The sequence below is a fragment of the Heteronotia binoei genome, chromosome 21 (genome assembly GCF_032191835.1).
Source record: "Heteronotia binoei isolate CCM8104 ecotype False Entrance Well chromosome 21, APGP_CSIRO_Hbin_v1, whole genome shotgun sequence".
Classification (NCBI taxonomy): domain Eukaryota; kingdom Metazoa; phylum Chordata; class Lepidosauria; order Squamata; family Gekkonidae; genus Heteronotia; species Heteronotia binoei.
Window position 1 is genome coordinate 47129070 of NC_083243.1, and position 24111 is coordinate 47153180.

Genomic DNA, 24111 nt, shown 5'->3' on the forward strand with positions numbered 1-24111 from the left:
TAAAAGGGTATAAAATAGGAGGGGCTACAGCATCCTAGTCCTGTGAAAAGCGGGGTTGAGTTCTGGAAGTACCCTTTATAGTAGTTGCCCCACTCTTAAGGCTTGGAAGAAGGGAAATAGTACAGGTAGCTTTGCCATGGTGGTGGATGCATCAAGCCTTGGCATAGTGCTGGTGAGGATGGTTCGAAAGGTCTACTAGATGCTGGAATCACTAATGCTCCCTATCCATGCTCTTTTCCCCCTTCAGAGCATGAATACATCAGAGAGGAATGCGGTAAAGGCATCTGAGGTGCTGGGACCTCCATCTATTCAATCAGAACAGAAGATGGCTTAGCTGGAACCAACCAACTTGGGAGCATCTTGGAACCGGAGCAATGTTTTTCTATATGTTTCAATTTGGAATAGGCTTTCTTAGGTGGTGGTTCTGATAAACATTTTTCAACTGAATGGGCAGGTAATCTGGCCTGATGCCTTGGTTCTGTCCCCGGAACTAACCAAACCAAACCACTCAATGGTGGACTTGTAAGGCAGTCGGTTCTAACCGGCAGTTTTGACCATAGGGACAGACTGCACTTCATCAGGGCAGATGTTTTCACTGCTGGGCTATTAGAGCATGAGAGAGCTTTCTCTCATTGCTTTGCTTTTAATCACACTGCTCAGTTTGAACAAACTTTAGGAAAAAACTGGAGGCAAATTTTGCACATGGCTGTATTATGGGCCTCACCCAAGCAGAACAGGTATAAGAGGTGTTCATCCAAATGGGACATCTTTGTACCACATTGGGTACATTTTAAAAATAAAGTCTCCTGCAACATATTCCCCAAAGATGAGGATCCCAGTAGCAATGAAAACTTTTATATATTTTTTAACTTTTTAAATTTTTTTGCATTTGTTTGTGTCTGTGTGTGCCTATGTGTGGAAGTCATGGTGACCTCTGGCAACTCCCACTGGGTCACAGAGGACATTCAGAGCAGTGACTTGATACAGCCTGCCTCTGCCTCCCAACCCTGGTATTCTCTGGGTGTCCCCTATCCAGGAATTTGCCAGGTAGCTTCTGAGAATTGATGAGACTGGGCTTGCCTAGGCTATCCAGGTCAGGGCGCAAATTGTTAGAAATAACTCATGAAGACCAGAGCCAAAGAGAAACACATCTAAACCTCTGGGCGGTGAAGAAAGGACTCCCTGCAGAGCACATGACTGTTGGCTGGGAAAATATTCTCTAATACGCTCTGTGTGGGAAGGGCTTTCCTTAGAATAACTACCAGAGCAGCCTCCAATGGCTGACCTGCACAAGTGCAGTCCCCCCGCCCCATGTGAGGCTGCACAGAAGATTGAAGATAAATATGAATTATGATATTGTCCCATTGATTATTTCCTTGTATATGAAACCTGCATGAAAGGGAAGACAGCCCTCACCACTAATTATTCTGCATGTAAATACACAAGAATACTTCTTGAAATGAGAATGAAACAGCTATTTTGACATTTTCCCACCTTGTCCTTTTGTAATTATGTTCTTATGTTGGCATTATCAGTTTAGGCTAATTCATGCTTTAGGAAACGCAAAACTATATGAAGCAAAGAGGAAAAAAACTTAATAAGTGTGGCAGACTTGACGTACAGTGTGAGGGATTCATTGCACAGCCCGTGGAATCCATTTGGAGGCAGCAAATACATGTGAGGATTATCAGCTATTTCGCTGTGGGAAGAGGGGGAAAACAGACTCAGCGTTACTATAAAATTCATCTACATGATTTAAATTTGAATACATCTCTAAAATTATGCATCTGTATAAATATGCCTTTTATTTTATCCTTCCTTCCTTCCTTGTCTTGTAGCTCTCAAACTTCTGACATTCATGTCTTGTGGCTCTCAAACATCTATGTTTATTCTATATTATGTTAAGCAAGTTTGGCTATCCCTGTATATGTGGTGAACTGGCTGACCCAACAAGCTTCCCTTTCCAGACCAAGGCTGAGAGGGAACCAGCTCCACTTGCTCTGAAAGTAACACCTGGGACTCATCCAGACCAAACCAGGGCCAGATCCCTGCATCCAATGGAACAAAAGTCTGGCTCAGGAGGTGGGCATGGGTGGCAAGCTTGGCACTGTGTCCCCACTTGGCTATCTTGCCATGAGAGCTCCCTAGCTCCACTGCTTCTGCTAGGTGGAGGCAGATCCTGGTGAGTTTATAGGTTTGATCATGGGCCAGTGCTTAGCTGTCCCAAGAACTGGGGTGGGGGGGGGGGGAAAGAGGGCAGTTCTGGTGTGTGAGCTCCAATTGCTGGTTCCTCCAGGGTAGCTTCTGGAAATGATGGGGCAGGAGATTCTACCATACAGTGGTCCTCCAGAGTGTCCTGCTTTTCCCAGGCCATGTTTCTCAGGCTCTTTCGTTGAAGGCTCTGTATGAAGACTCAGCTCAGTGGGGGGTCATGACAGTATAAACTGATCACAGATTTCTGTATCAGAAGACGATCCTTTTGACACCTGTCCATTTTCTGCTATATTTGGCATAGTAGATACTTACAGTAAAAAATTCACATCCGTTGAGTAAATTTTGGTGAGGTCAGGGAAAACTCTGAGCCCTGTATTCAAGATCACACTAAAATAAATGACAAAACAGAGATAAAGAATTAACAAAGGTCACATATATTATACAACTTAGACTGTTTTATGCTACAAAGAAGAAGCAAAATGGAAGTCATCCAGTTGACAATATAGGAATATAACAATGTATTCATTTTACTGAACTGTATCCACTAATTGTCATGGAAAAGCCGGTAAAGACTATTGCACAGCCGCCAGCAATTGCCCACCTCCCATTCCCTTGGATGAAATCACAAGGGTGCGGAAGAGCCTCTTTGGGCTCAGCGCGGGAGAGTTGACCAATCAGAGAAGAAGATAGAAGAAGATATTGGATTTATATCCCGCCCTCCACTCCGAAGAGTCTCAGAGCGGCTCACAATCTCCTTTACCTTCCTCCCCCACAACAGACACCCTGTGAGGTGGGTGGGGCTAAGAGAGCTCTTACAGCAGCTGCCCTTTCAAGGACAACCCCTGCCAGGGCTATGGCTAACCCAAGGCCATTCCAGCAGGTGCAAGTGGAGGAGTGGGGAATCAAACCCGGTTCTCCCAGATAAGAGTCCACACACTTAACCACTACACCAAACTGGCTTCTGGTGCACTGGGATATGCTCTCCCATCCCCTCTACGTGCTGACATGCAGGCAGTGATGAATAGGGTCCAGAAGCTTCTGGACCTTGCCCTGAGTTGGGGTGGGTTTGCTCTGTTGCTTTGCAAGCTCAATGCAACCCGTGTTTTAAGATGTATGTAATGGTGCAGATCAGCTTATGTGTAAATAAAATTCCCAGTTTAACCCATAACTTGTGTAGTGTTTCATTCGAGGGGTAGGTGGGCAACAGATATTCCTGAAGTCCTAAACTCAAATATGCATATTTTTTTTAAAAAAGATCAGCACTAAAAACTTACAAATTCCTCCCTCACTATTTTGATAGGATACTTGTCTGTGTACAGCAAAATGTAAAGGAGTTGGCTTGAGTAGCATGCTGTGCAAGGTAGTTTCTCCTAAAGGAGATCTCACCATCTTACTGGCTTTGGATTTTTTAATGCATACAACTAGTCCATTTTTGGACGCTTCAAATTTGAGTCATTGCACAGGACAATAACTTGTTTATATCTTTGTTTCCCCTGGTCACCTCTGTAGCGATCGCACGCGGTACATTAGCTTATGTTTCAAGACATAACAATCTTGATCTGATTTTTGATACAGGCTGGCACTTTAACACACACCCATTACTTATACCATTGTATAATCAATGGTATAATTTCTTGGGTGTGGGGGGGGGAGGGGAGGGAAACAGCAGCAGCAATTTTACTGGGAGAAAGAAGCACCAGACAGTTTTGATTCAGGTACTTACAAGTTTTTTAGCTGTGGGAGATTCTTAAAGGCATCAGGATGTATGTAACTTAGGTTTCTAGCATTTCGAATTTCTCTGTTCAAATATTAAAAACAAAATCAGGAAAGCTTTAACATTTGTGTGAATGATTTCTTCAACAGATATGACCTCTTCCAGTTTTCTTAGAAAGACCTCAGAAATAATTGTAACAGAAAAGTAAAAACAAGTCAAAATACCCCTAATTGAAGATTTTATTAAACAGGCAGGGAATATATATCAGGAAAGCTTTAACATTTGTGTGAATGATATGTGGAGTAGTCAAGATTTATATATAGCAGGGAATATATATATGCATGCATATGTATATGTGGAGCAATCTCTAAACCTTGAGATTGCTGAGGTAAAACTTTCTAATATATACAGATTTGAACTCTCATTCAAGAGAGAGTATTTGTAGTTTAGTTTCAAGATTATCCAGTCCTTTTCTTTGAGGCGTACTTTGCTTATTATAGTTCAACACCACAACTTCACAACAAAATTTATAAACTTCTTTCCTGCATATCTGGGTGACCCAATGAAAATGAATAAAATCACACACTAAAACAATTTAAAATTTCTAAAACAACCTAAGAACATACCCTTTTAGATCAGACCAGTCAGTGGTCCATTTCACACAATGACCAACCAGATACCTGGGTGGGCTACAAACAGAGCAGAGGGACCAAGACTTCCTTGAGAGCCAGTTTGGTGCAGTGGTTGAAAGTGACAGACTCTGCTCTGGAGAACTGGGGTTGATTCCCCACTCCTCCAGATGCAGCTTCTGGGTGACCTTGGGTCAGTCACAGTTCTCAAAGAGCTCTCTCAGCCTCATGTACCTTACAGGGTGTCTGTTGTGGGGAGAGGAAGGGGATTCTAAACTGCTCTGAAACTTCAAGTGAAGAGCAGGGTATAAATCCAATCTTTTCTCTTCTTCTTTTCCTTCTGATGTGCTGTCTTAATACTAGTAATAGAAGATTTACTAGCTCTGAATGTGGAGACTTCCTGTAGGCAGGGTCGGCTCGCCCACTAGGCAAACTAGGCATTTGCCTAGGGTACTGAGGTGTGTGCGTCAAATTGGGCTCTCCCCCCTCCTCGCATTCAAGACAAATGTCTAGTTTGCCTCCCCCCCCCACGCTGCCATCGCTGTACTGCTGCATCGCCTCCTCCCTCCCCCCTTCCCTTCTATGGCACCTTGTTCCACCACCACCGTCCCCAGCGCGCTCAAAGGAGCACCGCTAGAATTGCCCCTACCCTTTTAGAAGTGGCCTGGGCATCTCCGCACTCTCTCTTGAGAGAGGACTCGATGAGGCTTTGCTCCCTCCTCACTTCTGAAACCACCAGAAGTGAAGGGTTGCAAAGCTTCATCAAGCGCTAACTCAAGGCCTAGGACCTATGGCCTAGGACCTAGGACCTGCCTACCTGAGGGACCTAGGCCTATGGCCTAGGACCTGCCTACCTGAGGGACCGTCTCTTTCCACACGTTCCCCAGCGAGCACTAAGATCAGGAACCCAAAACCTCCTGGTTGTCCCCGGGCCAAAGGAAGCCCGCTTGAAAGTTACAAGAGACCGGGCCTTCTCCGTAATGGCTCCATCTTGGTGGAACCAGCTGCCGGAAGAGGTAAGGGCCCTGCGGGATCTTACTCAATTCCGCAGGGCCTGTAAGACATCCCTCTTCCGGCTGGCCCACAACTAATCAGCACTGAGTACTGAATATCGAAGACTGAACATCAAATACTGAACTTGTAACCGATGAGTGTAGCTGTAGGACCGCCGTCTGAGTTTAATGTGTATGTATATAACAATTGTTTAGATTTTTAACTGTAAATTATGAAATGTTAATTTTAATGTTTAATTTTAGATTCCATGTTAGTTTTATATGTTGTAAGCCGCCCTGAGCCACCTAGTGGGAAGGGCGGGATATAAATCTTAGATAAATAAATAAAAAGATTAAAGCAAAAGCACAGAAATGCCTGGGCCACGTCTACAAGGGTAGGGGCAATTCTAGCAGTGCTCCTCTGAGTGCAATGGGGAGGGGGATGTCAGAGCACGGCACCGCAGAAGGGAGGGGAGGGGGTGGCCTGGCCTGAGGTGTGTGCGCACACGTGCATGCGCCTAGGGCCCCCAGGGTGGGGGGTGGCGGACAGTGAGTCTGCCTGGAGCACCACACACTCTTGAGCCATCCCTGCCTGTAGGCAACCCAAGAGGGAGCTGATGGGACTGGGTCTGAAGGTCAAATCAGGTCAGTTCTGTCACAGTAGTGAACAGCCATCGATAGACTAATACCAGTTTTGCACTAGGCTTGTTCTGGGTGGAGAACCCTTTTGCTCCCGGCGTTTCTCTCCATTTTTGCACAAGCTGCTGCAGAGCTGCAAGTTGGCATGCCACTTTCCCGCAGCAAGCAAGATCCTCTTACAATTGGTTTCTGCTTGCTGCAAAAAAGTGGTGCGCCAACTTGGAGCTCTGTGGCAGCTTGTGTGAAAATGGAGAGAAGTGCCAGGGGCAAAAGGGCTCTCTACCTGGAACAAGCCCTAATGCGAAATCAGTCTTATTTTCTGTGAATCTGCCTAATCCCATTTCAGAGTCATCTATGCTTATGGTGATCAACAATTAACAATGTAATTCTAGACAGAGTTCTATGCTACTAAATCCATTGTGTTTCTGCGGCAATGTGTGTGAAATCCCGTGAAAGAACCGGAGGGAAAAGGGAAGTGATACCGGAACAAAGGCTAGTGCAAAATCAGCACCACTGAAGTCAACAGCCTTAGAACAGTGTTATCTATGACTGGAACTTTCAGCTACACTCCAGATGACAGACATCAGCTCCCCCTGAGGTGGGTGGGAGAGTGAATGCCTTCATTTGGGTTGGTGGGAAAAAGATATTGGATTGATATCCCACCTTATACTCTGAAACTCAGAGTCTCAGAGTGGTCACAATCTTCTTTACCTTCCCCCTCCCCACAACAGACACCCTGAGAGGTAGGTGGGACTGAGAGAGCTCTTTACAGCAGCTGTGTGAAAGCTACAGCAACTCCTGTGAAAGCTATGGCTGGTCCAAGGCCAAGGGGGGAGAGGAGAATGATATAAGCTGCTTTGGTCCCCCCCCCCCCGCCACTGTGGAGAAAGACTGTTATTTTCTGATGTAGAGGCTGCAGGGAGGGGGAAAAGCAATGGAAACCTGAAGTCAGAGTGGCAGATAAAGGGAAGGAGATAGGGTTGCGAACTCCAGGTTAGGAAATTCCTGGAGATTTAAGTGGTGGGGCATGGAGAGGGAGGGATTTGAGGAGGGATATGACCTCAGACAGGTACAATGCCATTTACTCCTGGGGAACCACTGGTGATCACTCAGATCTACAACTGCTCTCTAGATGGCAGAGATCAGCTTCCCTTGAGGTGGTCAGGGGAGTCAATGCCTTCACTTGGGTGGGTGGGAAGACAGCAAGGGTGGTGGGCACTTGTCCAGAGCCTCCTTCTAGAGCCTGTTGTATTTTCTTCACAATGGGCCTTGCTCCTAGTAAACAATAAAGTGGAATTTAGAGACAACAAGTATGATTCTTATGATCAGTGAATCTGATAGTGGTTAGACTGGTAGACTAGGACCTAGGATCTGGGTTGGAATCCCTGCTCTGCCATGAAAGCTTGCTGGTTGATCTCAGACCCATCATAGCCTCTCAGTCTATCCTACCTTAAAGTGGCAGAAAGGAGAATGGTGTGGCAAGTTGCTTCAGGTTCCCATGAGGGAGAAAGAGGGATATTAATACAAATTATAACAATAAAGATAATCTGAATGGCTGAAAACAGAATAGAAGGTTTGAACTCATTAAAAATTGAGAGATTTTAATATGTGATACATTATTTTTCAAAGGATTTATTTTCATATACTTACATATGGATGACCTTGCTTAAATTGCTGAAAGAATCAGCCTCCAACATGTGCAGAGCTGCATCTATGGAGATATAGCTACATTTAAAAAAGAGGAAAAAGGAGGAAGGTCACACATGAAGGCAGATGCATGCTATCAATGGAATGCATTGTATTCATTCACCATTTGTCTTCTTGTACTCTTAATATTTTGCTTATTGTTTCAGATATGACATTTATCCTGAATATTAGCAGTTTTTCTACACTGCCCACTTTGTTAAGCCAAATTGCTACCACACTGACTATTATATGCATGAATATCTATGGTTCTTACTCTGTCATATCTTACGATCATCCTATCAAGTTCAAGTTCAAAAACATTTATTGGCATAATATCCAACCTGACAGGGAACCAGTCCATCCATCAATTGGCAATTTGCAAACACAATGAGCACCTCCTAGATGCTAGATACAAAAATTTTGCAACAGTTTCAATTACCAATTGGTTCTGAGTGCTAATGTTTTAAGATTAGATATATTGCAAAATTTATGCAATATATATATAAACTTAAAACATTAGTACTTGTTTGTCTTAACGGTGCTTTCATTTTATCTCTTCCATGGGATCCAGGGAATTGGGCAAAGGAAACTCTGGCTCTTTCTTTCCTTCCCCTGGGCGACCTGGAGAGGGAAGAGCCTCAGCCAACAGAAGGAAGAGAGGCTTGGCTCATAGCTCTGCTGTGTGATTGAGAAAACCCAAAGCAGGAAACATGAGAGTGTAAGTTACAAGTATAAAAATTAACTCTCCATGTGTAGGAATGTGGAATATATTAATCTCCAATTGTCGGTTTTATGTATTTTATATCTTTCTGATACAAACTATTGAATCACCAATGTGATAATGTTTATGTCTATATAGGCCTACACATTCCATTTCATATCTCACCTTCTTCAGGGGAATATAAAGCTATAATTCTTTATATCCTAGACTCCAGTGTTCTTGAGAAAACCAAACAGTGCTGAGGGAACACAGTAGGGCAAGATAAAGGAAGCCTATAAGCACACCGGAGTCTCCGCATATCAAGAATTATAGTTTTATATTCCCCTGAAGAAAGTGAGATATGAAATGGGCTGTGTAGGCCTATATAGACATAAAAACTGTTGGGAGGAATGCTGTTTGCATTGTAGCACTGATATATATATACTAATTAGATTGTATTTAACGTTTCCAGGGACTGTATGTCAAGACTCTGTATGTGAAATGTACTGTGATTAATACTGAGACATTAACATTGTCACATTACTGATTCAATAGTTTGTATCAGAAAGAAATAAAATACATAAAACAGACAACTGGAGATTAATATGCTTCACATACCTACACATGGAGATGTCATTGTTTATACGTGTGATTGAGAAAGCCTGGCAAGGCAAACTCTTCCTCCCCAAGAGAAAAGCCTCTGCCAAACTGAGAAGGAAGAGAGGCTTTGCTGTGTAGCTCCTGTGCGACTGTGCAAGCCTGGCAAAGCAAGCTGTGATGCAGAAGGAAGCAGATGACAGCCAGTTGCTCAGGAGCCTGATAGGAGCCCTCCAGCGGCCTAATTCAGCCCCCAGGCCACATGTTTGACACCCCTGTTCTAAAGTTTCTATCTCTGGTTGTGCACAAGTGTGCAATTTGTTCACATAGGGAGTTTTTGGAATCTTCCAAGATCATCCTATCAGTGGCATATACAGGTCTTTATATATCCCCCCTTTAGCTCTTATACTAGAACATGTCCATGGTGATAGTAAACTTTTTTGTTGTTCAGTTGCATAGTCAAGTCTGATTCTTTGCAATCCCATGGACCAAGTCACATCAGGCCCTCCTGTCTTCCACGATCCTCCAAAGTCTGCTCAAATTTGTGTTAGTTACATCAGTAATGCTGTGCAGCCATCTCTTCTTTTGCCATCCCCTTCTTGGAAGGGACCTCTAGGGTCATCTAGTCCAACCTCCTGCACAATGCAGGAAACTCACAAACACTTCCCCCTAAATTCACAGGATCTTCATTGCTGTCAGATGGCCATTTAGCCTCTGTTAAAAACCTCCAAGGAAGGAGAGCCCACCACCTCCCGAGGAAGCCTGTTCCACTGAGGAATCACTCTAACGCTCAGGAAGTCCTTCCTAATGTTGAGCCAGAAATTCTTTAGATTTAATTTCAATCCATTGGTTCTGGTCCTACCTTCCGGGGCCACAGAAAACAATTCCACACCATCCTCTATATGACACCCCTTCAAGTACTTGAAGATGGTGATCATATCACCTCTCAGCTGCCTCCTCTCCAGGCTAAACATCCCCAGCTCCTTCAACCTTTTCTCATAGGACTTGGTCTCCAGTCCCCTCACCATCTTTGTTGCCCCCCTCTGGATCCATTCCAGCTCGTCTATATCCTTCTTAAAATGTGGTGCTCAAAACTGAACACAATACTCCAGGTGAGGTCTTACAAGAGCAGAGTAAAGCAATACCATCACATCACGTGATCTGGACACTATGCTTCTGTTGATACAGCCCAAAATTGCATTTGCCTCTTTAGCCACCGCATCACACTGTGGACTCATGTTCAGCGTATGATCCACTAAGACCCCTAGATCTTTTTAGCACATACTACTGCTAAGACAAGTCTCCTCCATCCTATAACCATTCATTGGATTTTTCAAAACTAAATGCAGAACTTTACATTTATCCCTGTTAAAATTCATTTTGAACATATGAACATATGAAGCTGCCTTATACTGAATCAGACCCTTGGTCCATCAAAGTCAGTATTGTCTACTCAGACTGGCAGCGGCTCTCCAGGGTCTCAAGCTGAGGTTTTTCACACCTTTTTGCCTGGACCATTTTTTGGAGATGCCAGGGATTGAACCTGGGACCTTCTGCTTACCAAGCAGATGCTCTACCACTGAGCCACTGTCCCTCCCCTTTTTATTGGTTTTAGCCCAGTTTTCCAGCCTGTTTGTCTTCTTCTGTGTTTGCAACCTCTCCCAATTTAGTATCATCTGCAAATTTAATAAGCATTCCCTCTATTCCTTCATCCAAATCATTTATGAAGATGTTGAACAAAACAGGTCCCAGGACAGATCCTTGAGGCACTACACTTGTCACTCCTCTCCAAGAGGATGAGGAACCATTCACAAGCACTCTTTGGGTGCGATCTGTCAAACAGTTACAGATCCACCTAATGGTAACAGGATCCAAACCACATTTTACCAACTTGTCAACAAGGACAGTATGTGGAACCTTATCAAAAGCCTTACTGAAATCAAGATAAACAATGTCTACAGCATTCCTCTGATCCAGCAAGGTAGTCACTTTCTCAAAAAAAAAGATCAGGTTAGTCTGACATGACTTGTTCTTGAGAAAACCATGCTGGCTCTTAATAATCACATCCATTCCAGGACCAACTGTTTGATGATTTGTTCTAAAACTTTTCCAGGTATAGACGTCAAGCTGATGGGTTGGTAGTTATCCGAATCATCTTTTTTCCCCTTCTTGAAGATGGGGACAACATTCGCCTGCCTCCAATCTTCCAACACCTCTCCTGTTCTCCAAGAATTCTCAAAAATAATAGCCAGAGGCTCAGAAATTACATCCACAAGCTGTTTTAGAACCCTTGGATGCAATTCAGCTGGCTCCGAGGACTTAGTTTCATTTAAAGAAACTAGGTGTTTATGTACTACCCCTATGATGATCCTAGGTTGGAACTTCATACCCTCCTTATATGTTCTGTTTTTGCCATATTGAGCACCGTTTCCCTCAGAAGAAAAGACTGAGGAAAAGTAGGAATTGAGCAGTTCCGCCCTCTCTTCATTACCTGTTACAATTTCACTTTCTTGCCCTCGCAATGGGCCTACCATGTCCTTGCTCTTTTTCTTACTCTGAACATAAGAAAAGAACCCTTTTTTTGTTGTTTTTAGCATCTTTGGCCAGCCTAAGTTCATACTGAGCTTTAGCTTTCTTAATTTTTTCTCTACAAACACTGGTGATTTGTTTATATTCGTAAACTTGCAGCCTGCAGCGTAGCGTTGGCGTTCTTCAGCCTATAAGGTGTACATACGCCCCTTTTGCGGGCATTGAGCACATTGGATTGTGTGCAGGAGTTGGTTCTGTTTGTGTTTAATGGTTTTTCTCTTTTTAGATGCTGCTGTTCCTGGCCAGAGGAGCCGGTGCCGAGTTCTCATCTGCGGCCATAGCTACGTGTTTTGGGCTGGTCTTCAAGCACGGAGAACTGCGGTCGGCTCTCAGCTGGGACTCAGCAAGCATGCGGTCATCGAATGGCAGGGGCGCCGGGGCCTCCAGTGGCCAGGCTTGCTGCCGTTGTTATTCAAAGATAGAGCGGGTCCTCCTCCACAGGTCTTAATGGTTCACCTGGGAGGTAATGATCTGGGGTTATTGAAGGGTAAGGCCTTGGTGTGGCAAGCCCGGGATGACTTCCAGCGCATCAGGGAGCGATGGCCAGAGACCACGATAGTTTGGTCAGCCATGCTGCCCCGCCAAGTGTGGCGTCATGCTGTGGACCCTGCAGCCTTAGAAAGGGCTAGGTATAAAGCCAATAAAGAAATTAAAAAATTACTTGCAAAGGGTTTGGGCCACTATTTACCCCATCCGGATATTTCAGCGAGATGTCCTGACCTCTACAGAGGGGATGGGGTGCATCTCTCGGAAAAGGGTAACGTGCTTTTTCTGAGAGATTTGCAGCAAGGGTTGCGGGTGGCTTTGGGCCTCCCGGTGGGTACTAAGCCCTAAGTAGAGACTTGGCCTTATTAGTGGCAGGTTTTAGGGGTTTAGGACACTATGCGGCTAGGGGAGGACTGTGAAGCATCCCCCACTTTGGGGGAAAATTTGGGGTCTGGCATGATCGGCCTTGGGGTTTGGAGACCCGGGTTGGAGAATGCAGACTGTCCAGGAGGCTCGGCTAGAGGGTGCCTTTCCGCCGAGACGTGCGTCTGGGTTTGGGCCCTCTGGTGCGGGCCTCCCCGCTGGGCCTGCCTGGAGGGAGCTGAGCAGCTCAGCTCCGGAAGGGGGGCTGGGTCCTCGCCCATTAATGGCAGGGGAGCGGTCGCGGTGACCCCTAGCCCTGGCCAGGCCGCTGGTGGGGGTTCCCTTGCTGTTCATGTTGTAAGTTAATAAAGTGGCCCAATTTCAATCCAATATATCGTGTCCGACTCGTTATTCCGACCTTGGTGGGCAATCGTAAACTTGCAGCCTGCAGCGTAGCTGCTAGGCTGCTTAGAGCTGTTTGCCCTCCAGGGCGGGAGAGTTGGACTGCGCGCTGTTTGGGCGCGCTTTTCAGGGGGCGGGGTTTAGCCGAGTCAACGGCTAGCTCCCCGTCCCTCTCTTCAGTCCCTCGATGATCGGCCCTCCCACCCGCCCTGTCTGCTATGTGGGCATCGCTGGTTGCCTCATTCGGGGAGCCGGGTAGGAATTTTTTACGCCCCAGCTGATTGGCTGGTGCTGGGGTGTGTTTTTCGCCTACCCTGCATAGCAGTGCAGTGGATTGTGGAATTGGCTCTGGGATGGTGCCTTTAAATAGGCGGTCACTTTAGTTGGCAGGTTTTAGGGGTTTAGGACACTATGCGGCTAGGGGAGGACTGTGAAGCATCCCCCACTTTGGGGGAAAATTTGGGGTCTGGCATGATCGGCCTTGGGGTTTGGAGACCCGGGTTGGAGAATGCAGACTGTCCAGGAGGCTCGGCTAGAGGGTGCCTTTCCGCCGAGACGTGCGTCTGGGTTTGGGCCCTCTGGTGCGGGCCTCCCCGCTGGGCCTGCCTGGAGGGAGCTGAGCAGCTCAGCTCCGGAAGGGGGGCTGGGTCCTCGCCCGTTAATGGCAGGGGAGCGGTCGCGGTGACCCCTAGCCCTGGCCAGGCCGCTGGTGGGGGTTCCCTTGCTGTTCATGTTGTAAGTTAATAAAGTGGCCCAATTTCAATCCAATATATCGTGTCCGACTCGTTATTCCGACCTTGGTGGGCAATCATCCTTGGTTATAAGGCCCTCCTTCCAATTCCAAAAAGAGTCTTTTTTATTTCTCATATATATACACACACATACTAAATACACACACAGTATTCAGTCTCAAGTCTCTGTCTGTCACATTCAGTGCCCAACATGCCATTACTCTCTCAGTTTTCTGTTACATTGCAAGCACACAAAGGGTGGCTCAGTTCTCAATGACATCCATTGAATTCAAAAGAACAAAGTGAACAGGTTGTTACCAGGGGATACAATTAAGAAGAGGCAAAATCTTTGTTCTCTTGCCAGAACTTTGGGTTCACAAGAGGGCGAGGGGGATTGAGATCTCCCCCACATGGTGTCCCTGACTACATACCTCTACTTTCACCCATAAAGGTGAATGACATTCATTCATTCCTGTGGGGCAAATCTGCACATGGGTACATTTCACTGGGACAAAACCTGTGCCCCAGCACTGACACTGGCAAACTGCAGATAGGTATCCCATGAGAGTTTCATGGGCAACTGTCTTATTGCCCTACCTGAAAGCTACTTCCGGTCTGTAGGAGAAGGCTACCTATTTCCAACACTTTCGTCAGCAAGTGCGCTATAGAAGGTCAACTTAAAAGACACATGGAGCAAGGCGTACATTCATCCATATATTCAGTCTGTGGTACTCTGCAAATTTGTTATAGAAAGCATAGTTCTGGGAAGAACAAATCTAGGAAGGTGAATTACTGAGAACTAGTTTCCTATAATTCCTTCACTCCTTTTGTATCTTCATTGTATATACTGCAGCAGAAATACTAATAGTTCTGCCAGGAATCAAGTTTTTGAGCTCAAGTATTTCAATTGTCCTTTTATTTTCTTCTTAGCATCAAACAATGGCAGAGGGAAATAAGTGTAGGAACTAATGAAGCTGCCTTGTACTGAGTTAGACTAGCAGTTCTCCAAATGGATTGAGTGCTGGACTTTGAACTTGGAGACCAGAGTTCAATTGCAGACTCAACCATGAAATGAGACTAACAGTTCCATCCTAAGCACCCTTCTAAGTCAACTGAAGTTAATGGGTTTAAAATAGTGTAACTCTATTTAAGGTTGCACTGTAAACACTTCTTGGAGAAATGGCATTTTATGCAACACACTGTAATAGTACGCATGAAAAGACTGCATGAAATTTAAAATAAGAGATATAAGAATCTGTTTCCTGAGCTGGTCGATTATATGCTGGAACCCAAGACTGAACAGAGAATAAAATTCTTCCATCATTCTACAGAGATCTTGCAAGCTTCCTTTTTAGTATCTCATAGTAATAAAATTAATTATTAATAAGGTTCTTCTGTTTCCCTTGTTATTACAATATAAAAAATGTAGGGAGGAAAAAACTTACATTCTTGAAATGTTGAGGAGATTGGAGAATGCTTCTCTGGGAATTATTCTTAGATGGGTTTCTATGAATCTCCTGAAGGAAAAAAAATATGTATTTTTTTAATTTTGAAAACATATCCCACTACTACTGTGCACAAAATGGCTACCAAAGATAATAAAAATAGAACAGCATAAAACAATACAAAGTCGTAACAAAATTTCAGTGATTAATCACTGAACTTCCTTCCTAGAAACGCACATTATTAAAATTTCTGAAAAATGTTTCTTCAAACAGAAGAAAACTAAGCATCTTGGATCTGCCCTTCCTCTCAGTGACTTATCTCTGTGAGAAACTGGATCTTCATTACTGGCTTTTAAGAGTGCTTGAAAAACTATTATTTCATGGGCTAAGAATTAATATTTTTAATTTGTATTTTTGTCTGTGGTATTGAGATTGTGGAGATTCACTGAACTGAGCTTTTTATATTTAAACATGTTAGATGACTGCTCTATGCTTTTTAACTTTTTGTCCCCCCCCCTTTTTTTTTGTAAGCAAAGAACAAACATTATATGATGAATGCTACTCTTGGGAAAACTGATTACACAAACAGGCAGACATTTAAACCTTTGCCTTTCAGTATTCTCCCTATGAGCTGTTACAGATGAATTATAAATGAATACACTGATATTAAAAACCTAATGAGTTGGAATCCAAACAATGCAAATAGAAGTAGAAGCCACCTTGATTTTGTTTGCTAACTTTGGCCAAAATGGCAATTGTCCATCTGCAAGCCACAGACAAATACATGTGTTCAAAATATGATGGTCCTTTTTATAATGGAAAGCTGCTTGGAGAGGGGAGTTTTGGATTAGAAAAGTTTTAAGTATGAAATGGGTTTAGCACACAAACCTCTGGCCCTTTCATCACTTCAAACTGGCCCCTTCCTACAAGACGCCCCCCCCCTACTAGCAAAAATAAAAATAAATGGGGCCTGGGAGTTTGGTTACATGCCTTAGCCTGTAATTAGGTCCCAATAGGAAGGAGCTCTTACTGATTATTTTAATTCCTATAATAAAGAGCTGTACAGAATACCACTTCAGATACTCCCATGAGGCCTTAAATAATTCTTCAGAATCCCAATGCTACTCAAGTAAAATACCAACAGAAAAGAACTTTGATCAGAAGACTGAAGAAGTAAATTCCATTATCTCAAGCATTTCACAAATTAAAATATAGACCTTCTTGTGTATTTGTAACACTTGGTTATTCTTTTACCATGGATCACTGCCTCACCTTTTCATTATGTTTGCCTCTTATGATATATTTCTGAAGGTTATCTGTCTGCTGTTGTATATTGAATCTGTTTATTCTGCAGCAGTCTGTCTTGTATTGTTAAGAACACAAGAGAAGCCATGTTGGAACAGGCCAATGGCCCATCCAGTCCAACACTCTGTGTCACACAGTGGCCAAAAAAACATCAGGAGGTCCACCATTGGGGCTAAAAGCCCTGTTCTAAAACATATTTTGTCTGAAAACTGACCATAAGAGCATCCTTTAAAAATAATGTTAGAGAATATTTAATCTATGTGTTAGTTCTGATGTGTCAGTCCTAACTGTTGTTGCCAAGGATACAGTCAAGAGGTTTGGAAATTTGAGGTCCACCACTTGTGCCTTTGTTCCTTGCCTTGTGAAATCCACTCAAGCTATACTAAATACCCTTTGAACAACAATGGGGAAAAATCTCCTTGGAAGAAGGGATTGTTACTAGGACTTTAAAGGATGTGATGATGTGATATGTTGACTCTACGCAAAAACTCACCCTATTTGGACGACTGAGAAGTGATATGATCACTATCTTCAAGTACCTGAAGGGCTGTCATGTAGCAGATGGTGTGGAGTGGTTTTCTGTTGCCCCAGGAGGTTGGACCAGAACCAATGGGGTTGAAATTAAATCAAAAGAGTTTCTGGCTCAACATTAGGAAGAAATTCCTGACTGAGCGGTTCCTCAGTGGAACAGGTTTCTTGGGATCACTGCTTCTGTGCACTCCTGCCTGGGCTGGCCAGGGCTCAGGCTGACACACTGGGGAAGGCATAGGGAGGCATCTTTAAACACCTCCCCGATGCCTTCAGCCTTCCCCAGCACACCTGCTGTGGCGGGTGTGCTGGGGAAGGCATGGGAAATTCCTGCTGGGCTTTTTCTACAAAAAAAGCCCTGGTTGCATCAATGCTTAATTCTTGTGACCACTTCTTACATGCCCAAGGAAATGCTGTTCACCACTTTATAGAGTCAGGCAGCAATTTTTTCTCCAGGGATCCCAGTTTGGCCAGGGATCCTGGAGTTTTTGTTTTGTTTTGCCATCTTCTGGGCCTGAAACAGGGATCACTCAGTGTGAATTTCTTGCATTGTGCAGGGGGTTGGCCTAGATGACCCTGGAGATTCCTTCCAACTTTGTGATTCTATGACTTGGTTTATTTGAATAACCAAGCCCTGTTTTAAGTCTGTTTTTTAGGGGCAAAGGTAAGTAGGCATACGTAATTCCAGGAAGTCTTGAATGAGATAGACTTTGTGGATCCATACCAGTCTCCCAGAGCAGGTTTCAAAATAGAAATATTTGTGGTTTGCCTTGCCTAGAATTGAATGAAAGGTGTTTATTCTCATTCATCCAGGTCTTTCAGAAGCATGTTATAATAAAAGATCATCAGATCTGTTGAACTGCCTGAGATAGATGGGATGGAAGGAATTACATGACAGTGATTCTGCTCTCAAACTGGAGAGAAGCAATGGATGACTGTTGTCCTGCTCCTTGGTCTTTGATACATGAAATAGCCTAAGGGTCTATTAAGTCCATGACAACAGGGCTGCCAACTCCAGGTTAGGAGAATCCTGGAGATTTGGGCATAGAGCTTGGGGAGGGCAGGGTTTGGAGAGGGGAGGGTTCTCAGCAGGGTATAGTGCCATAGAGTCCATCCTCCAAAGCAGGCATTTTCTCTAGAGGAACTGATCTCTGTAGTCTAGAGATCAGTCATAATGCTGGGAGATCTCTAGGCCCCACATGGAGGCTGGCAACCCTACAGTGATGGTTCCATCTTGTTCATGGTACTCCTCAAGTCAGTTTGGTGTAACGGTTAAGTCTGTGGACTCTTATCTGGGAGAACTGGGTTTGATTCCCCGCTCCTTCACATGCACCTGCTGATGTGACCTTGAGTCATTCACAAGTCCTCTCAGAGCTGTTCCTCTCAAGAGCAGTGTTTGTCAGAGCTCTCTCAGCTCCACCTACCTCACAGTGTGTCCCTTGTGGGGAGGGGAAGGAAAGAAGATTGTAAGCTGCTCTGAGACTCCTTCAGGTAGTGAAGGGCAGGATTTAAATCCAATCTCTTCTTCTTCTTCAACATCTACTTGCAAGTGACAGCAAAAGGACCAGCTAGCAGCTTGGAATGCAGCATTGCCCAGAACCATCATTATACTGTACAATGATGTCAATATTTATTTAAATATAGCCATCTACTGCATTCTCAATTAAAATTTCTAAATTGGGCTCCCAACAATAAAAGCACAAACTTTATAAAATATGCAATGTATACCAACAGTTTCATTGCTGATACTAATTGTTGTGAACCCATTGTTGTTGTTCAGTCGCACAGTCGAGTCAGACTCTTTGCGACCCTATGGACAAAGTCACACCAGGCCTTCCTGTCTTCCACCATCCTTCGAAGTCTACTCAAATTCATGTTTGTCACATCAATAACACTGTCCAGCCATCTCATCTTCTGCCGTCCCCTTCTTCTTTTGCCTTCTGTCTTTCCTAGCATCAGAATCTTCTCCAGGGAGTGCTGCCTTCTCATTTGGTGGCCAAAGTATTTGAGCTTCAGCTTCAGCATCTGACCTTCCAGGGAACAGTCTGGGTCCATTTCCCTTAGGACTGATTGATTTGATCTTCTTGCAGTCCAAGGGACTCTCAAGAGTATTCTGCAGCACCACAGCTCAAAAGCATCTATTCTTCTGCGCTCGGCCTTCCTTATGGTCCAGCTCTCACAGCCATACATTACTACTGGGAATACCATCGCTTTGACTATATGGACTTTTGCTGTCAGGGTGATGTTTCTACTTTTTATTATACTGCCCAGGTTCACCATAGCTGTCCTCCCAAGGAGCAAACATCTTTTAATTTCATGGCTACAGTCACCATCTGCAGTGATCATGGATCCCAGAAATGTGAAGTCTGTCACTACTTCCATGTCTTCCCCTTCTATTTGCTGAGGCGTGATGGGGCCAGATGCCGTGATCTTAGGTTTTTTGATTTTGAGTTTCAAGCCTACTTTTGTGCTCTCCTCTTTCACCCTCAACAAGAGGTTCTTTGGGTCCTCCTCACTTTCTGCCGTTAGAGTAGTGTCATCTGCATATCTGAGGTTGTTGATGTTTTTCCTGGCAATCTTAATTCCGGCTTCTGCTTCATCCAGGCCAGCATTCTGCATGATGTACTCTGCATATAAATTAAATAAGCATCCTTGTCGAACTCCTTTTCCTATTCTAAACCAATCAGTTGTTCTATATCCCGTTCTGACAGTTTCTTCTTGATCCTTATACAGGTTTCTCAGGAGACATGTGAAATGGTTTGGTTCTCCCATCTCTTTAAGGACTTGCCACAGTTTGTTGTGATTCACACAAACAAAGGCTTTAGCATAATCAATGAAGCAGAAATAGACATTTTTCTGATACTCCCATACTTTCTCCATAATCCATCGAATGTTGGCAATTTGATCTCTAGTTCCTCTACCTCTCCTAAACCCAGCTTGAACTTCTGGTAGTTCCCAATTGACATACTGCTGAAGCCTAGCTTGTAGGATCTTTAACATGACCTTGCTGGCATGTGAAATGAGTGCAATGGTGCAATCGTTTGAACATTCCTTGGCATTACCCTTCTTTGGAATTGGAATATAAACTGATCTTTTCCAATCCTGTGGCCACTGTTGTGTTTTCCAAATTTGTTGACATAATGTGTGCATCACTTTAACAGCATCATCTTTGAACAGCTCAGCTGGGATACCGTCATCTCCGCTCGCTTTGTTGTTAGTGATGCTAGAGCAGTCCAAACATTTTGTTATCAATTAAAAAAGAAATAAATGTTACCTATTTCTGTTCTTTGTTCCCATTCCATCCACGAATCTTGCCCCTGAATGAATGGCCAAGCATGGATATGAGGTTACATGCAGACTGAGTTTTCTGCTAACAGAAGGGGAAGGGTAATTTCCAGCAATTGCTCCTTCCTGCTGCAGGCCCCACCACTTTGTCCCTCTTGCTGTTCCTCAGGGTCCCTGAGAGGCAGCATTTCAGGCAGATTCAGTGGCAGCAACAAGAGTGGTGAGGCAAAGAAGCTGTTTCACTGTGAGTGGAAAATTTAGTCTGCAGTCGGGGCCGGGGGTAGGGGGTGGGGTGGGAGGCTAACAAGATGAAGCTTAAATTATGTCTGCACAAAGGTTCAGATACCAACACAATGGCGGAGGATGCCACATATACATTTGGAAGGCACTTTAGAAATAAATGAATGAATTGTTTCACGATGGACCTGATTCTGTTTCTAAGAAGGGAACCCAAATACATTCAGAAACATTTACTATTTGGATAAGCAATTATTGGGGGAATAGAAAATGAGCAATGCACTGACAATTCTCCTCTCTCCATCTTAACACAACAGCAACAACCCTATAATGTTGGTTACAATGAGAGACAGTGACCAAGGTTACCAAGCAAGCTTCCATGGCAGAATGGGGATTCCAACATACATCTCTTCGAACCTAGTCCAGCACTCTCCCCTCTACACCCTGTTGACTCTCATATGGAATGCATAGCTATGTCATATATTGATTATTCAGTTCCTATAGTGTGAAATGAACGAGATTTGTCCAAGTGCAGAGCCAATACAATGTAATGGCAAAGAGTATATGGCTTTTACCAGAAGCAATCCTGCTTCAAATCTTTCACTAGCCGTCAACTCAAGAGGTTGCCTAGGCACACAGCTTCTGTGCTCATCTGTAAATTGGAAATAATACTATCAGTCAAACTTAGAGAGTTGTTTGATTGAATATTGAGACAAATTCTTTCCATAAACAACTCAATCACATGGAAAAGAAACTGAAGAAATTAATATAACCTAATTAGCACATTTCTGAATTTATTCACCAAGCAAAGCAACTATTCACCAAGCATGCATACATTCATAAAATTGCATTTTTAAAAAAATTGTTGTTTACTATAGGATTTCCTCATATTGCAGCTGCTAGAAGAATTTTTGTCTTGGTATGTCAGTCTTCTCAGCTTTTCCAAGTCTGCAGAATTAATTATACAAAAGACACTCAAACCCCTAGGATTAGTAGCACAGGAAGACAGAAATGTGAGTGTCAGAGTGAACCATATTAATTTTTCATATGGATGGTGTGGGGATTTTTTTTTTTTTTAAAACCCAGAGTATCCTTTTAAAAGTTGGTTCCCAGAAATTCCCTAGAATCATCAACAAGAAAGAAAAATAAATCAGACCTTTATTTTAATTGTAACTACAATTTATAATACAAAAATGTTATTTCACAGATAAGACAAAGACTCGGACTGTACTGTGTGATAAGTCACCATTAAAACATGCTAGTTTCCCCATCTGGGCTTTCCTTTGACCAGTCCCAGAACTCTGGATGGGCATGTTTCCATCATAAGTTACTTGATGCTAACAGCAGTAAAATGAAAGGAGTGCTAGGCCAGCATGTCTGCAAGAAAGCCATGGTAGTTAAATGGAGAAAAGGCTTTTATACCATAGCAAAGAATACCCCCACCACACACACATCACCAGAAAGGCAGGTAGCAGTCTCAGTTTGGGAACGAGTCCACAAGAGTTATCTTCAGTATGGAAAGAGGGTCACATATGAACCCATCTTCCTATAAAATCCAAAGAAATAATGACCTCTTAATAAGTTGGGTTTGTTTAGCCTGCATATTGACAGCCTAGAGGAAGCGTGTACGCACACACACACATACATAGAGAAACTACTTACGCTTCTTTCCATGGAAAGATTTTAAGTTAGCAGATAGCCATATACCCCTCCCATGCTAACAATTTGGGAACAAGAATGTTCATTCATGAAGAATTCATGCAAATATTCCCACCCATTTGAAATACTTATTTTCCACAAACATCATTACCAGATTATCCCAATTACAACTGGATAGCATGTGAAGCTTGAGAAATGAATAATGATTTATAACTTGCTCAGCAAAGTAGCTTATTTAGGGGGGGCTCTCACGCCATAAATCTGCATGTCACAATTCTCCATGGAGTTTGTTAAATGTCTCTTTCAAGAAGACAAATATTATGTTTTTCTCAGAATTCTTTTCAAAATATGCTCTTTGCTCACTTTCATTTATTCCTCAGATAACCCAGGCATTAATGAACCCTGCCTCAAGGAACTTTCCAGGCGTTGGAGTTGCTGATCTTTCATGATCCCATATTTTAAAGCAGGGTTAGGCAACCCCTGTCTCACTTGCTGGGAGTGGTACACCAAATTGTTTTGCTTGGCACCCAGGGGCAAATCTCTGCTCAAGCAGCCAAGACACTGGCAGCACCATGGGGGCCAGCTATTAGTGAGAAGGTAACAGGTCTCATGCCTATCTTTGCCTCCCAGACCTGTACAGTCACTAGCTGTCCAATGTGAATCCCTGAGATGTTTGCAGTCCACTGTGGCTGACTTGCTACAAGTGGGTTTCCAACTACAACCCTTGTCCCCTTCCATTCCAATTTTGTTTGCCAGCACAGCAATATCTGCACAGGTAGACACTGTATGGGGAGGGGGGCACTTGAGCCTACGAAGTGGACTATCCTTGCTTTAAAGAACTAATTTCCACTATATACTAGCAAGGCAAAAGCCATAGGACTTTGCTTGACATGTCTCTTTATATTGGAACTGTATCCATGAAAAGGTTCATTATCATGCCTGAAGGACTGTTTCACATGCTTCATTTTCATGCCCAAGGAATATAGCACAGGTGGGTGTGGCATTGGTATGCTAATTTAGCACACACAACTGTTTTGCCCAATCAGCAGCCCAGCTCTAAGGAGTCACTGTGTGAGTGAGGATCCCACTTTTGCCTCATTGGCATCACTTTTAAAGCAAGAACCCCCGTGCTGGAGAAAAACTATTGAAATTCACTATCTGATAGTGTCTGATGATGTTCACAGTCTCCTAGGATACCCGTTGCAGGTTTCCAACAATTTTAGACATTTTTTTCTTGTGCAGTTTCCGCACAGCGACACTCTGGGAGATCCTGTTTAAAACCGTATCAGCAACCTTGTTTGCATTATACAACCCCCTTGACAAAATGCTACTCCAGAAACAAGAAAACCAGCTGCATGACAAAACACATAGGTATTATAAATCTTTACTGGAGTTTATTTTTATAATAGAAAATGGAGTGGCACCCATATTTAATATATTTGAATTGATCCAATAGGACCTTCTAGTAAACGGTTCTCTTATGAAGCAAAAATCAGAATATTTTCCTCTCTTTTGACCTCTATGGGCCTTAGTGAAATGTTAAATCTCAAGAGATTATTTAGATCAGCTGAACATACCCTCTAAAGATGTATTTACAATTTTAGAGACCCTTGTGAATAAGCTAACTGCAAATAAGCACAATTTTATAATGTCTATCATATCCTTCCTTTTAACCAGGGCTTTTTTTGAGCAGTAAAGCAAAGGAACACAGTTCTGGCTGACTTGGTGTCAGGGGGTGTGGCCTAATATGAAAATAAGTTTCTGCTGGGCCTTCTTCTTCCTCCTCCTCCCCTCAAAAAAGCCCTGCTTTTAACTGTTGTTTTCCTAAACTGTAACCTCTTTAGCTTTAAGAGGAAAGGCTAAAGGATCTGGAGCCTTTCAGTTTAGAAAGAGGAGCTTGATAAAAGCTT

General features: G+C 43.5%; 1 protein-coding gene and 1 long non-coding RNA gene across 2 annotated transcripts in view; one reads left to right on the forward strand and one right to left on the reverse strand.

The window, feature by feature from the left end:
* The window catches only part of LOC132589317 (uncharacterized), a 131299-nt gene that overhangs the window by 106473 nt on the left and 715 nt on the right, over positions 1 to 24111 (forward strand). The gene's annotated exons all lie outside the window — the stretch shown is intronic.
* Positions 1 to 24111, reverse strand: part of TSHR (thyroid stimulating hormone receptor) — a 113216-nt gene that overhangs the window by 43525 nt on the left and 45580 nt on the right. Inside the window, exons 2-6 of the mRNA XM_060262023.1 lie at positions 15188 to 15259; positions 7839 to 7913; positions 3938 to 4012; positions 2527 to 2601; positions 1622 to 1699 (exon numbers count right to left, since the gene is read on the reverse strand). Of these exons, the coding sequence (XP_060118006.1) occupies positions 1622 to 1699; positions 2527 to 2601; positions 3938 to 4012; positions 7839 to 7913; positions 15188 to 15259 (375 nt within the window). The remainder of the gene's footprint in view (positions 1 to 1621; positions 1700 to 2526; positions 2602 to 3937; positions 4013 to 7838; positions 7914 to 15187; positions 15260 to 24111) is intronic.